A 15550-nucleotide genomic window follows, 5' to 3' on the forward strand; every position below is an offset into this window, starting at 1 on the left:
AGACAGAGAGAGAGAGAGAGAGAGACACAGAGACAGACAGAGAGAGAGAGACAGATGTAGCTGTTAAATGTAGAAAGAACACAGAGAACACAGCTGAGATGATAAAACACAGGACATTGTTTCAGATGAGGTGGAACAGGTTGTGTGGGTTCTATGGGTTCTGTGGATTCTATGGGTTCTATGTTCTCCATGTCCTCTGACCTCTCCCAGGAACTGGCTCTCCTCCTCCCGAACTCGGGCCTGATCCCAGACTGTCAGCTCCAACATCCGGTCTCTGAACTCCTGCCGGTGGACCGGAGCGTACATGTAGGTCTGGTTCCACCGAGGTTCCACCGACTTTTTCACCGTCTTTGTTCTGCGCTGGCTCTTATCACTGCAAGGAGAGCCGACACTGGTTACATGGAACCAAGCAGGAGGTTCTGCAGGTTCTACCACAGAACCACAAAGATCTGAAGATCATGATCAATATCTGCCTTTAATTGTCCTGAATGAAGTCAGCGATGTTTAGAAGATCAATTATCTGAAGGACTGTACTTCAATCATCACGTCACGTGATCACGTGACGTGATGATTGAAGTACAGTCAGTGTGCCCTTGAGACATGTTCTAATCGTCACTTAGACCACTGATGGGTTCTAGTTCTACCTTCTGTCAGGCAGGAAGTAGATCTTCACATAGGGGTTTCTGGGTCGGCCATCGTCTGTGACAGGAAGTGCTTTGGCTCCAAGGACCGTGACAATCAGCTGATTGCCCACTTTATCATAACCCAGCTTCACCTGGAACACACAGGTTTCAAATCAACACAGCAACCGGGGTCGCTCAAGGCTCCGTTCTGGGCCCTCTTCTCTTCTCTCTGTACATTAGTTATCTCGGCTCTTTCATTCTCTCGCATGGCTTTTCCTACCACAGCTACGCTGATGACACCCAACTGATCCTCTCGTTTCCCCAATCTGAAACACAGGTAGCAGCACGAATCTCTGCCTGTCTGACTGACATCTCTCAGTGAATGTCCGCACACCACCTGAAAATCAACCCGGACAAAACTGAACTACTTTTCCTTCCAGGGAAAGGCCCTCCCATCCACGACCTGACTATCACCTTCAACAACTCAGAGTTGGCCCCCTACCGTTAGCTCAACTGTTCTTCAACCTAAATTCACCCACACTCCTCCGCTCCCTTCACTGGTTACCGGTGGCCGCAGCATCCGCTTCAAAACATTGGTACTTGGGTACTGTGCTTCAAACAGATCAGGTCCAGTCTACATCCAGGACATGGTCTAACCTTATGGAACCAGCTTCCACTTTCTGTCCTGGAGGCAGACACAGTCACCTCATTTAAGAATAGACTTAAGACTTTCCTCTTTAATAGCCCTTATAGTTAGGGCTGAATCAGGTTTGCCCTGGTCCAGCCCCTTGATATGCTGCTATAGGCTTATAGGCTGCTGGTGTTGTGGCAAAATGATGAGCAGAGAGATGTTGATTTGGTGAAGCAACCCAGCGGGAAGTGTTTTAATGAGCACAAGGCAACATTCAACAAGTTCAACAAATCCATCTTTCTAGAATATTTAGCACATATTTGTAGTGTAAATTTAGTAATTTAGCCCTCCCATCAGACCTTTCACCAATCGGATTAGTTGTCCTGGGATCTGCCCCCCATCTCCTCTTCTCTCTCTCCTTATGGATGAATATACATCTCTCCATTGCACCTTATTAACTCTGCTTCCTCCCCGGAGTCGTTGTGACTTCACGTCTCATAGGGTCCATTGGACCTGGAGGTGTCTGATGCTGGTGAGCCGGCCTCCCATTGGCCCTGCTGATGCCCCGCCCCCTCCTCTCTACCTCCTTATGTTTCATGGATTGGAGTTCCATTCATACATTGTCATATTCATGTAATGTGTTTATGTAACTCTGTAACTCTGTTCATCAGGTCACATGACATCTATTCATCTGTCCATCCGGGGAGAGGGATCCTCCTCTGTTGCTCTCCTGAAGGTTTCTTCCCTTTTTTCCCTGTCAAAGGTTATTTTTGGGGAGTATTTCCTGATCCGATGTGAGGTCAAAGGTCAGGGATGTCGTATGTGTACAGATTGTAAAGCCCTCTGAGGCAAATTTGTAATTTGTGATATTGGGCTATACAAAATAAACAGAATTGAATTGAATTGAGTTAACCTTACAGCCCAGCCAGTTCACTCCGCTCGGCATCTACCAATTGACTTGCGAGCTAAGCACTCAACAAAATCAAGACTGTTTGCTGTCCTGGCTCCTCACTGGTGGAAGGAGCTCCTCAGTGGTGGAAGGAGCTCCTCAGTGGTGGAAGGAGCTCCTCAGTGGTGGAACAAGCTCCTCAGTGGTGGAACGAGCTCCTGTGTAGTGGAACGAGCTCCTCAGTGGTGGAACAAGCTCCTCAGAGGTGGAACGAGCTCCTGTGTGGTGGAACGAGCTCCTGTGTGGTGGAACGAGCTCCTCAGTGGTGGAACGAGCTCCTGTGTGGTGGAACGAGCTCCTGTGTGGTGGAACGAGCTCCTCAGTGGTGGAACGAGCTCCTGTGTGGTGGAACGAGCTCCTGTGTGGTGGAACGAGCTCCTCAGTGGTGGAACGAGCTCCAGTGTGGTGGAACGAGCTCCTGTGTGGTGGAACAAGCTCCTCAGTGGTGGAACAATCTCCAGTGTGGTGGAACGAGCTCCTCAGTGGTGGAACGAGCTCCAGTGTGGTGGAACGAGCTCCTGTGTGGTGGAACGAGCTCCAGTGTGGTGGAACAAGCTCCTGTGTGGTGGAACGAGCTCCTCAGTGGTGGAACAAGCTCCAGTGTGGTGGAACGAGCTCCTGTGTGGTGGAACGAGCTCCTGTGTGGTGGAACGAGCTCCAGTGTGGTGGAACGAGCTCCTGTGTGGTGGAACAAGCTCCTCAGTGGTGGAACAAGCTCCTGTGTGGTGGAACGAGCTCCAGTGTGGTGGAACGAGCTCCTGTGTGGTGGAACAAGCTCCTCACTGGTGGAACGAGCTCCTGTGTGGTGGAACAAGCTCCTCACTGGTGGAACGAGCTCCTGTGTGGTGGAACAAGCTCCTCAGTGGTGGAACAAACACCTCATGGTGGAACAAGCTCCTCATGGTGGAAGGAGCTCCTCAGTGGTAGAACGAGCTCCTCAATGGTGGAAGGAGCTCCTCATGGTGGAAGGAGCTCCTCAATGGTGGAACCAATAAGGAGAAAGCTCTTACTGATAGCACTTTGTAGTTTGGCTTTCTGGAAGAAATTGTACTTTCTTGATTCTTGTTGTTCTGAGTTTGTATTCATAGTTGAATTCACTTATTGTAATTCACTTTGGATAAAAGCGTTAGCTAAATGTAATATAATTAGCGGCTACTGGTTTCTGATTCGAGACTACTGGTTACTTCTTAACACCATAACTATAACACATTCGAATGACGTCTCACTCCTCTCTAAATCTACAGTTACCTGAATTCTGGGAATCAGAGGACGCCTGATACCACTCTGAAACACACACACATTAAAAGCAAACATCTGTTAACTGAGAGCTGATTGAATGTGCCGTGTGGTGGTGCAGTGCATGTTGGGTAAACTTACAGACACCTGCTGGGAGAGAACGCTGGGGCTCATGGGAGACGGACCAACTTTCTGAGAGTCGAAGGAAGTGGAACCTGAACACAGAACATTAAGAAGATGCCATGTAGTCGCTGTATTCCTACAGAATTATTTAAACCCTTTTAATATTTTGTGTTTGTGCTCTATTACTTGGCAAATTCAAACTGTTGGTGTGAATGTCTTAGTTGCTGTGCCTCTTAGTGGTGGTTATGTGTCTCTTTGTGGTGGTTTTGTGTCTCTTAGGGTACATCCCAAGTCTCTTAATTGTCATCTCCTCGATCCTCGCTTGAACCGGAAGTTGTTCTGAGTCGCCATATAGACAGCCGTCCCAAAGCTCTTATTCTGCTCTGAGGAGCGAGGAGGCATCGAGGAGGCATCGAGGAGGGATCGAGGAGGCATCGAGGAGGCATCGAGGAGGGATCGAGGAGGCATCGAGGAGGCATCGAGGAGGGATCGAGGAGGCATCGAGGAGGCATCGAGGAGGGATCGAGGAGGGATCGAGGAGGCATCGAGGAGGCATCGAGGAGGCATCGAGGAGGGATCGAGGAGGGATCGAGGAGGGATCGAGGAGGCATCGAGGAGGCATCGAGGAGGCATCGAGGAGGCATCGAGGAGGCATGAGAGCGGGCTTCCAGGAAGTGTTTTAACGCTCGACATGCCCACTCATATTTCATCAGTTATGTGATTGAACACGCCCCCTCACTGTTCATCTTGATGCCTCCTGCCATGGTCCTGCTGATGCACCCCCCTACTCTCTACCTCCTTCTGTTTTATAAATTGTGGAGGTCTGGATCATGGTCCATGTCTACTACTAATTATTCATAATTATATCATATTCATTGAATGTTTATGTAACTCTGTTCATCTGTACACATGACATCTATTCATCTGTTCATCCGGGGAGAGGGATCCTCCTCTGTTGCTCTCCTGAAGGATTGTTACCTTTTTTCCCTGTGAAAGAGTTTTTTCGATTATTTGGGAGTTTTACTGATCTGATGTGAGGTCAAAGGTCAGGGATGTCGTATGTGTACGGATTGTAAAGCCCTCTGAGGCAAATTAGTAATTTGTGATATTGGGCTATACAAAATAAACTGAATTGAATTAGAATTTAACATTGAATTGGTTTTGTGTCTCTTAGTAGTTGTTATGTGTCTTTTTGTGGTGGTTTTGTATCTCTTTGTGGTGCTTATGTGTCTTTTTGTGGTATTTGTGGTGGTTTTATGTCTCTTAGTGGTGGTTAAGTATCTTTTTGTGGTGGTTTTGTATCTCTTTGTGGTGCTTATGTGTCTTTTTGTTGTGGTTGTATGTCTCTTAGTGGCGGTTATATGTCTCTTTGTAGTGGTTTTGTGTCTCTTTGTCGTTGTATTATGTCTTTTTGTTGTGGTTGTGGGTCTCTTTGTGGTGGTTATGTTTCTATTTATGGTGGTTATGTTGAGTAATAAACTCACTGGATTCCAGCTGGACATGGGAGCTTTCCGCCACTCTTGAAAAATCTCTGAAAAAAGAAAACCACATACAATAATCTGTCAAAAACAAAAAGGATCAAAACCCAATAATCATATAGTTTGAGGCATCTTTTTGTTTAAATGGAAAGTTATTGAAGTGTATCAGGAAAAAACACAGCTCCATACACGTGACATGATATAAAATGTACAATTATCTTGGCCTTTTAAAACAATAGAAGTATATTGGCATTGTGTGATTTAGTTCATCTTCATTGAAGAGAACAACCAGCCACCAAGTTTCCCTATGGAAGTGGGTTATTGAGTTACAGGGTTCAAGGAGGAGCCAGATAAAATCATAACTTGGTTATGTTGTTCATTCTGCTCACATAACATCTATTGTACTTCTGGTCCCATTACATCTATTGTACTTCTGGTCCCATTACATCTATTGTACTATTGTCCATCTTGATAGAGGATGTTCCTCTGTTGCTCTCCCTGAGCTTTCTGCCCTTTTTCACCCCTTAACATTTTTTTTGTGGGGAGTGGTTCCTGTTGTGATTTGAGGGTCAAAGGTCAGAGGATGTCGTATGTGTACAGAGTAAAACTTAAGAATTTAAGAAATATTATTTATATCCACTCTTAGACTTGTATCGCAGAGGAACTGCAAAAACATGGACCTTTGACCTCCTGTGACCTCTTACATACCCGATTGGTCGGGACACCAGCAGCTCCACCTGCGGTTCTGGTTTGGAGTCCAGGATAATATTGTAAACCTCATTAAATGTGGCTCCCTGGAGAAGCCGACCATTCCACTCCATAACCTGATCACCTGAGAAAAGACAAAAACAATCAGAACAGAACAGTATATATACCTTTATCAGTCAGGGACAACACTTGGGTTTGGCAGAGTAAAAAGAAGCCAAGAAAACAGACATGATTTACAACTATAATATCAGACAAATACAAAGAAGTTTAAGTCAACATTCAGTCTAAAAGGAGCAGTTTAAATTGAAGGAAGAACAGCTACTAATAAATCACTGACTGTCTGAAAGTATTTTAATGAACAGATTTATAATTAACAGCTCCATCCAGAGCTCCATAGATCTGACTGTAATCACATGAGTGTATTTTGTGTGTTATTGTGGTCCGTGAATGGGTAAGTTAGTCCTGACTAGGTGATGGCACCTTGCATTGTGCCCGTCCCACCATTACATTACATTACATTACATTACATTACATTACATGTCATTTAGCTGACGCTTTTATCCAAAGCGACTTACAATAAGTGCATTAAACCATGAGTCCAAACTCAGAACAACAAGAATCAAGCAAGTACAATTTCTTCAATAACGTTAAACTACAAAGTGCTATCAGTAAGAGACATTTAAGTGCTACTAAAGTGTTAAACTACAAAGTGCTATCAGTAAGAGACATTTAAGTGCTACTAAAGTGTTAAACAACAAAGTGCTATCGGTAAGAGACATTTAAGTGCTACTAAAGTGTTAAACTACAAAGTGCTATCGGTAAGGGACATTTAAGTGCTACTAGAGTGCTACTACGGCTCTACCTTCCCTATTCAAGGTATAGTCGAAAAAGATGTGTTTTTAGTTTGCGACGGAAGGTGTAGAGACTTTCTGCTGTCCTGATGTCAATGGGGAGCTCGTTCCACCAATGAGGAGCCAGCACAGCAAACAGTCTGACTTTGTTGAGTGTTTAGCTCGAAGTGAAGGAGCTACAAGCCGATTGGCAGAAGCCGAGTGAAGTGAACGAGCTGGGGTGTGAGGTTAGACCATGTCCTGGATGTGAGGTTAGACCATGTCCTGGGTGTGAGGTTAGACCATGTCCTGGGTGTGAGGTTAGACCATGTCCTGGATGTGAGGTTAGACCATGTCCTGGGTGTGAGGTTAGACCATGTCCTGGGTGTGAGGTTAGACCATGTCCTGGTGTGAGGTTAGACCATGTCCTGGTGTGAGGTTAGACCATGTCCTGGGTGTGAGGTTAGACCATGTCCTGGGTGTGAGGTTAGACCATGTCCTGGATGTAGACCGGACCCGATCTGTTCGCAGCACGGTAAATTTCTGGAGGTTGAAGACCAGTCGAGCAGCTGCATTCTTGATGAGCTGTAGAGGTCGAATGGCATTAGCAGGTAGACCTGAAGGAGGGAGTTGCAATAGTCTAGCCGTGAGATGATCAGAGCCTGGACCAGAACCTGGACCAGAGCCTGGACCAGAACCTGTGCCGCCTTCTGAGTGAGAAGAGGTCGTATTCTCCTGATGTTGTACAGCATGTACCTACAGGAGTGTGTTATTGTGGTAATGTTGGCAGTCAGGGAGAGTTGACTGACAGGTGTCACACCGAGGTTCATGGCAGTCGGGGGCGGGGCCAACACTGAGTTGTTGAAGTTAATAGTCAGGTCGTGGGTGGGAGAGACTTTTCCTGGAAGGAGGAGAAGTTCAGTCTTGTCCGGGTTAATTTTCAGGTGGTGAGCGGAGATCCACTGAGAGATGTCAGTCAGACATCCACTGAGAGATGTCAGTCAGACATCCACTGAGAGATGTCAGTCAGACATCCACTGAGATGTCAGTCAGACATCCACTGAGAGATGTCAGTCAGACATCCACTGAGAGATGTCAGTCAGACATCCACTGAGAGATGTCAGTCAGACATCCACTGAGAGATGTCAGTCAGACATCCACTGAGAGATGTCAGTCAGACATCCACTGAGATGTCAGTCAGACATCCACTGAGAGATGTCAGTCAGACATCCACTGAGAGATGTCGGTCAGACAGGCAGAGATTCGTGCTGCTACCCGTGTTTCGGATTGGGGAAACGAGAGGATCAGTTGGGTGTCGTCAGCATAGCTGTGGTAGGAGAAGCCATGCGAGCGAATGACAGAGCCGAGAGAGTTGGTATACAGAGAGAAGAGAAGAGGACCAAGGACTTTGAACCCTGAGGGACTCCAGTAGTCAGAGGACAAGGCTCAGACACAGATCCTCTCCAGGTTACCCGGTAAGAGCGGTCGGTGAGGTAGGATGAGAAGAGTGAGAGCAGAGCCTGAGATACCAGGTCCTGGAGGGAGGACATGAGGATCTGGTGGTTCACTGTGTCAAAGGCAGCGGAAAGGTCTAGAAGGATAAGGACAGAGGAGAGAGAGGCTGCTCTAGCAGTGTGAAGCTGCTCAGAGACAGCAAGGAGGGCAGTGGAAAGGAAGGGGAGGAGAGAGACAGGTCTGTAGTTATTGACTTCAGATGGGTCGAGAGTGGGTTTCTTCAGGAGAGGGTTGACTCTTGCCTCCTTCAGAGAGTTAGGGAAACAGCCGGTTGAGAGGGAGGTGTTAATGAGATGGGTGAGAAAGGGAAGAAGGTCCGGAGCAATAGACTGGAGAATGTGAGAAGGGATGGGGTCCAGGGGGCAGGTGGTTGGAGGGGCAGAGGTTACGAAGGTAAGAACTTGATTAGGAGTCAGGGGGATAAAAGAGGAAAACAAGGGGGAAGAAGGTGAAGTTACTGGAGGTGTAGTTATGGAAGATGGATTAGTAAATGAAGAGCGTATGTCGTCTATCTTTTTTGTAAAGTAGTCAACAAAGTGGCTTGGTAGAAGGGTGGAGGGAGGGGGGGGACCAGGGGGGTCAAGGAGGTTGGACAAAATTGAGAAGAGCTTTTTGGGGTTAGAAAAAGAGGATTTGATTCTGGATTGGTAGAACAAACTTTTGGCTGCAGAGATGGACGCAGAGAAGGAGGAGAGAAGAGATTGATAGGCGAGCAGGTCGCCGGGGTGTTTGGATTTTCGCCATTTCCTTTCCGATGCTCGCATAGTGGCTCTCTTGGCGCGCACCGGTTCGGACAGCCACGGAGCCGGAGAGGACTTGAGGACCTTTAGAGGCCTAAGAGGACAGAGAGAATCAAGAGAGGATGACAGGGTAGAGAGGAGAGTGTCAGTGGTAAAGTTAGGCTGCATAAGTGAGAAGGAATCGGTTGAAGGGAGGGCTGACAGAACAGACGAGGCCAGAGAGGAGGTTGAGAGGGTGCGGATGTTGCGACGGACAGGTGCAGAGTCCGTTGTGGGAGGGTTGTCAGTTCCAAAGAGTGGGAGAGAGTAAGAGATGAAGAAGTGGTCAGAGACATGAAGTGGAGTTACAGTGAGGTTAGCTGTAGAGCAGTTTCTGGTGAACATATAGTCAAGATGGTGTCCAGCTTTGTGAGTAGGAGGAGAAGGACTGAGAGAGAGAGCAAAGGAAGACAGTAAGAGTAGCAGGTCCGATGACTTCTCTGTCTGGATGGTAAAGTCACCCAGAAGGATGAGCGGGGGGACGTTTTCTGGGAAGTTTGATAGGAGGACATCTAGTTCTTCCAAGAAGTCTCCCAAGGAACCAGGAGGACGGTAGAGAACAACAATGGTTAGATGAACCGGATGAATAACCGTCACTGCATGAAACTCAAAAGACACCATGGTAGCTCCTCCCATTCATGTATGAATGAGTGAATGATGACATGTGAATGGGTCTTTGTGCCTTCTCGCCACATAGGGTCCATTGGACCTGGCTGTGTCTAAAGCTGGTCCTGGCTCATGGGATATGCCCCCCCCCCCCCTGCCTCCTTGCCCCTGCTTCCTGCATCCATCCCTTAGCCTAGACCTGGCCTCCTTCTCTGTGCCTCCTGCCTCTGTGGCCCTGCTGATGCCCCCCCTTCTGTTTCTGTCACGAATTCCCCGTCATATTAGTTGTTTTCATTCTGTTTGATGGTTTAATTAACTGTCATTTCAGACCCGGTCATTCACACCTGATCATCCTTCATTCCCTTCACCTGGTTCTCACGCCCATCTCACCTGCAGCACATCCCTTCATTAGTCTGTCAGTATTTAGGCCCCCTCACTTGCACTTCCTCTGCCAGATTGTCTTGTGTTTTAGTGCCAAGCTCTCCAGCTTTACCTTAATCTGTATTCCTGATCTGCCTGTTCTGACCCGGACCTTCGATTCTCTGCCTGCCCCTTTTTGGACTTGTTTGCCTCACGGACTGATCTCTCGGTTTTGACCCTGCCTGTACCCAGTAAAAGCAATCATCTTTGTTACCCCTGTCTCAGAGTCGTGCTTTTGGGTTCAAGTTTTTGCACCATTACAATTTCATGGATTGTGGAGGTCTGGATCATATTCAGAATTTATATCTGAATTTTCTGAGTGTTTATCAAGTTTAGTCCTTAAAACTGATAAGGTTATTATTGTAGGAGATTTTAATATTCATGTGGATATTGACAATGATTGGCTTAGTACTGCATTTATCTCATTGTTGGACTCGATTGGCTTCTGTCAGAGAGTACAGAAACCCACTCACTGCTTTGGCCACACCCTCCATCTTGTTCTTGCATATGGCATTGACATTGAGCATTTGGAGGTCTTCCCACAGAACCCTCTTCTGTCAGACCATTACCTCATAACTTTTGAGTTTATACTCCCGGAGTATACACCGTTAGTCAAAAGTTTCTACACCAGATGTCTAACTGACAGTGCTGTAGCTACATTTAAAGAAGAGATTCCTTCTGCATTTGATTCAATACCACGTCTCAATGTGACGGAGGACTCCTGTGCTAACTTTAGTCCGTCCCAGATTGATCATATTGTCGATAGTGCTACAGGCTCACTGAGAATGACACTAGACTTGATAGCCCCACTGAAGAAAAAGACAGTGAGGCAAAGGAGGTTTGCTCCCTGATAGAACCCTCAGACCCGCGACCTATAGCAAACTTCACGAAAGCTCGAAAGCATATGGCGTTCCACCAATCTGGAAGAATCACGCTTAGTTTGGCGAGATAGTCTTAAAACATATAAAAAGGCTCTCCGTAATGCCAGAGCAGCCTATTACTCATCAGTAATAGAGAAAAATAAGAACAACCCCAGGGTTCTCTTTAGCACTGTAGCCAGGCTGACAGAGAGTCACAGCTCTGTGGAGCCGTGTATTCCTATAGACCTCAGTAGTAATGACTTCATGAACTTCTTCAATGAAAAGATTTGAACTATTAGAGGCAAGATTGATGATCTCTTTCCCTCAACTACTGCCGATCTGTCATCAAGAGGAGTGGCCTTGGAAACGGCTGTATGCCCTGGTGTATATTTGGATAGCTTTTCTCCCATTAACCTTGACCAATTGTCCTCAATGGTTTCTACTTCTAAACCGTCTACCTGTCTCTTAGACCCCATCCCAACGAGGCTGCTTAAAGACGTGTTGCCTTTAATTGGCACCTCTCTGCTGGATATTGTTAATGTGTCTTTGCTAACAGGCCATGTACCACATTCCTTCAAAGTAGCTGTAATTAAACCTCTCCTGAAGAAGACCACTCTTAATCCAGAGGTGTTGGCTAACTACAGACCGATCTCTAACCTTCCCTTCCTCTCTAAGATCCTTGAGAAAGTAGTCGCAAATCAGTTGTGCGACTTCCTACATCAGAATAGTTTATTTGTGGAGTTTCAGTCAGGATTTAGAAAACACCACAGAGACAGCACTGGTGAAAATTACAAATGACCTCCTAATTGCATTAGATAAAGGACTCATCTCTGTACTGGTCTTGTTAGACCTTAGTGCTGATAAAGGACTCATCTCCGTACTGGTATTATTAGACCTTAGTGCTGCGTTCGACACCATTGATCATGACATCCTATTACAGAGACTGGATCAGTCGATTGGCATTTCAGGTACCGCACTAAGGTTTAAATCCTATTTATCAGATCGATCTCAGTTTGTATTTGTAAACGATGAAGCCTCAATGACCAACGTTAATCACGGAGTTCCACAAGGTTCTGTGCTTGGACCAATTTTATTTACCTTATATATGCTTCCTTTGGGCAATATTATCAGGAAACACTGCATAAACTTTCATTGCTATGCAGACGATACTCAATTATATCTATCGATCAAACCAGAGGAGACCAACCAGCTCGCTAAAATTCAAGAATGTCTTAAAGACATAAAAACATGGATGACCTGCAACTTCCTGATGTTAAACTCAGACAAAACTGAAGTTATTTTACTGGCCCTGAACACCTCAGAGATCAATTATCTGGTGATGTGGTTTCTGTAGATGGCATTTCCCTGGCATCCAACACAACTGTAAAGAATCTCGGCGTTATCTTTGACCGAGATGAAAATGAAATCCTTGAGATTTCATTTTTTCATCTACGTAACATTTCAAAAATCAGGCACATCTTGTCTCAAAAAGATGCAGAAAAGCTGGTTCACGCGTTTGTTACTTCCAGACTAGATTACTGCAACTCCTTATTATCAGGCTGCTCTAATAAGTCTCTTAAATCCCTCCAGTTGATCCAGAATGCTGCAGCTCGTGTACTCACAAAAACTAAGAAAAGAGATAACATTTAGATGAATAGATCAGGAAGTTGCAGGACATCCATTTTTTTTTTTTAAATCATTCTTGACATTTAAGCGAGTTGGTTGGTCTCCTCTGGTTTGATTGATAGTTATAATTGAGTATCATCTGCATAGCAATGAAAGTTCATGGAGTGTTTCCTGATAATGTTGCTTAAAGGAAGCATATATAAGGTAAATAAAATTGGTCCAAGCACAGAACCTTGTGGAACTCCGTGATTAACGTTGGTGGTCATTGAGGCTTCATCGTTTACAAATACAAATTGAGATCGATCTGATAAATAGGATTTAAACCAACTTAGTGCGGTACCTGAAATGCCAATCGACTGATCCAGTCTCTGTAATAGGATGTCATGATCAATGGTGTCGAACGCAGCACTAAGGTCTAACAAGACCAGTACAGAGATGAGTCCTTTATCAGCACTAAGGTCTAACAAGACCAGTACGGAGATGAGTCCTTTATCAGCATTAAGGTCTAACAAGACCAGTACAGAGATGAGTCCTTTATCAGCACTAAGGTCTAACAAGACCAGTACAGAGATGAGTCCTTTATCAGCACTAAGGTCTAACAAGACCAGTACAGAGATGAGTCCTTTATCAGCACTAAGGTCTAACAAGACCAGTACAGAGATGAGTCCTTTATCAGCACTAAGGTCTAACAAGACCAGTACAGAGATGAGTCCTTTATCAGCATTAAGGTCTAACAAGACCAGTACAGAGATGAGTCCTTTATCAGCACTAAGGTCTAACAAGACCAGTACGGAGATGAGTCCTTTATCAGCACTAAGGTCTAACAAGACCAGTACAGAGATGAGTCCTTTATCAGCACTAAGGTCTAACAAGACCAGTACAGAGATGAGTCCTTTATCAGCACTAAGGTCTAACAAGACCAGTACAAAGATGAGTCCTTTATCAGCACTACGGTCTAACAAGACCAGTACAGAGATGAGTCCTTTATCAGCACTAAGGTCTAACAAGACCAGTACAAAGATGAGTCCTTTATCAGCACTACGGTCTAACAAGACCAGTACAGAGATGAGTCCTTTATCAGCACTAAGGTCTAACAAGACCAGTACAAAGATGAGTCCTTTATCAGCACTAAGGTCTAACAAGACCAGTACAGAGATGAGTCCTTTATCAGCACTAAGGTCTAACAAGACCAGTACAGAGATGAGTCCTTTATCAGCACTAAGGTCTAACAAAACCAGTACAGAGATGAGTCCTTTATCAGCACTAAGGTCTAACAAGACCAGTACAGAGATGAGTCCTTTATCTGATGCTTTAGGAGGTCATTTGTAATCTTCACCAGTGCTGTCTCTGTGCTGTTTTCTAAATCCTGACTGAAACTCCTCAAATAAACTATTCTGATGTAGAAAGTCACACAACTGATTTGCGACTACTTTCTCAAGGATCTTAGAGAGGAAGGGAAGGTTAGAGATCGGTCTGTAGTTAGCCAACACCTCTGGATTAAGAGTGGTCTTCTTCAGGAGAGGTTTAATTACAGCTACTTTGAAGGAATGTGGTACATGGCCTGTTAGCAAAGACACATTAACAATATCCAACAGAGAGGTGCCAATTAAAGGCAACACGTCTTTAAGCAGCCTCGTTGGGATGGGGTCTAAGAGACAGGTAGACGGTTTAGAAGTAGAAACCGTTGAAGACAATTGGTCAAGGTTAATGGGAGAAAAGCTATCCAAATATACACCAGGGCATACAGCCGTTTCCAAGGCCACATCTATAAATATATATATATATATATATATATATATATATATATATATATATATATATATATATATATATATATATATATATATATATGATAATAATGTTATGAACCCAAACACAAGGGCATTAGATGTTGTGAATATTCATGTGAACGTAGCATTACGGATTTAACTTGTCTGATATGTTAGCAAATGCTTCTTGTCTAGCCCTCACAGTGGTGTTAGATGTTCCATGATTATGGTCTGGAATTCCTCAAATACGTTCATGATCATCTCAGTTTATTTGTCTGGTTCAACCATCCTGATTACTGAAGTCTGGTTCAACCATCCTGATTACTGAAGTCTGGTTCAACTATCCTGAGTACTGAAGTCTGGTTCAACTATCCTGATTACTGAAGTCTGGTTCAACTATCCTGATTACTGAAGTCTGGTTCAACTATCCTGAGTACTGAAGTCTGGTTCAACTATCCTGATTACTGAAGTCTGGTTCAACTATCCTGATTACTGAAGTCTGGTTCAACTATCCTGAGTACTGAAGTCTGGTTCAACTATCCTGATTACTGAAGTCTGGTTCAACTATCCTGAGTACTGAAGTCTGGTTCAACTATCCTGATTACTGAAGTCTGGTTCAACTATCCTGAGTATTGAAGTCTGGTTCAACTATCCTGATTACTGAAGTCTGGTTCAACTATGCTGAGTACTGAAGTCTGGTTCAACTATCCTGAGTATTGAAGTCTGGTTCAACTATCCTGAGTATTGAAGTCTGGTTCAACTATCCTGATTACTGAAGTCTGGTTCAACTATCCTGATTACTGAAGTCTGGTTCAACTATCCTGAGTATTGAAGTCTGGTTCAACTATCCTGATTACTGAAGTCTGGTTCAACTATCCTGAGTACTGAAGTCTGGTTCAACTATCCTGAGTATTGAAGTCTGGTTCAACTATCCTGAGTATTGAAGTCTGGTTCAACTATCCTGAGTACTGAAGTCTGGTTCAACTATCCTGATTACTGAAGTCTGGTTCAACTATCCTGAGTATTGAAGTCTGGTTCAACTATCCTGATTACTGAAGTCTGGTTCAACTATCCTGAGTAGTGAAGTCTGGTTCAACTATCCTGAGTATTGAAGTCTGGTTCAACTATCCTGAGTATTGAAGTCTGGTTCAACTATCCTGATTACTGAAGTCTGGTTCAACTATCCTGAGTACTGAAGTCTGGTTCAACTATCCTGAGTACTGAAGTCTGGTTCAACTATCCTGAGTATTGAAGTCTGGTTCAACTATCCTGAGTATTGAAGTCTGGTTCAACTATCCTGAGTACTGAAGTCTGGTTCAACTATCCTGAGTATTGAAGTCTGGTTCAACTATCCTGAGTATTGAAGTCTGGTTCAACTATCCTGTGAACTGAAGTCT

The 15550-nt window shown here is 44.8% G+C and overlaps 1 protein-coding gene across 1 annotated transcript in view; it reads right to left on the reverse strand.

The window, feature by feature from the left end:
* The window catches only part of LOC117738606 (regulating synaptic membrane exocytosis protein 2-like), a 64561-nt gene that overhangs the window by 41371 nt on the left and 7640 nt on the right, over positions 1-15550 (reverse strand). Inside the window, exons 4-8 of the mRNA XM_034544542.1 lie at positions 5749-5872; positions 5047-5093; positions 3581-3654; positions 645-775; positions 202-373 (exon numbers count right to left, since the gene is read on the reverse strand). Of these exons, the coding sequence (XP_034400433.1) occupies positions 202-373; positions 645-775; positions 3581-3654; positions 5047-5093; positions 5749-5872 (548 nt within the window). The remainder of the gene's footprint in view (positions 1-201; positions 374-644; positions 776-3580; positions 3655-5046; positions 5094-5748; positions 5873-15550) is intronic.

The sequence above is a fragment of the Cyclopterus lumpus genome, chromosome 11, assembly GCF_009769545.1.
Source record: "Cyclopterus lumpus isolate fCycLum1 chromosome 11, fCycLum1.pri, whole genome shotgun sequence".
NCBI lineage: Eukaryota > Metazoa > Chordata > Actinopteri > Perciformes > Cyclopteridae > Cyclopterus > Cyclopterus lumpus.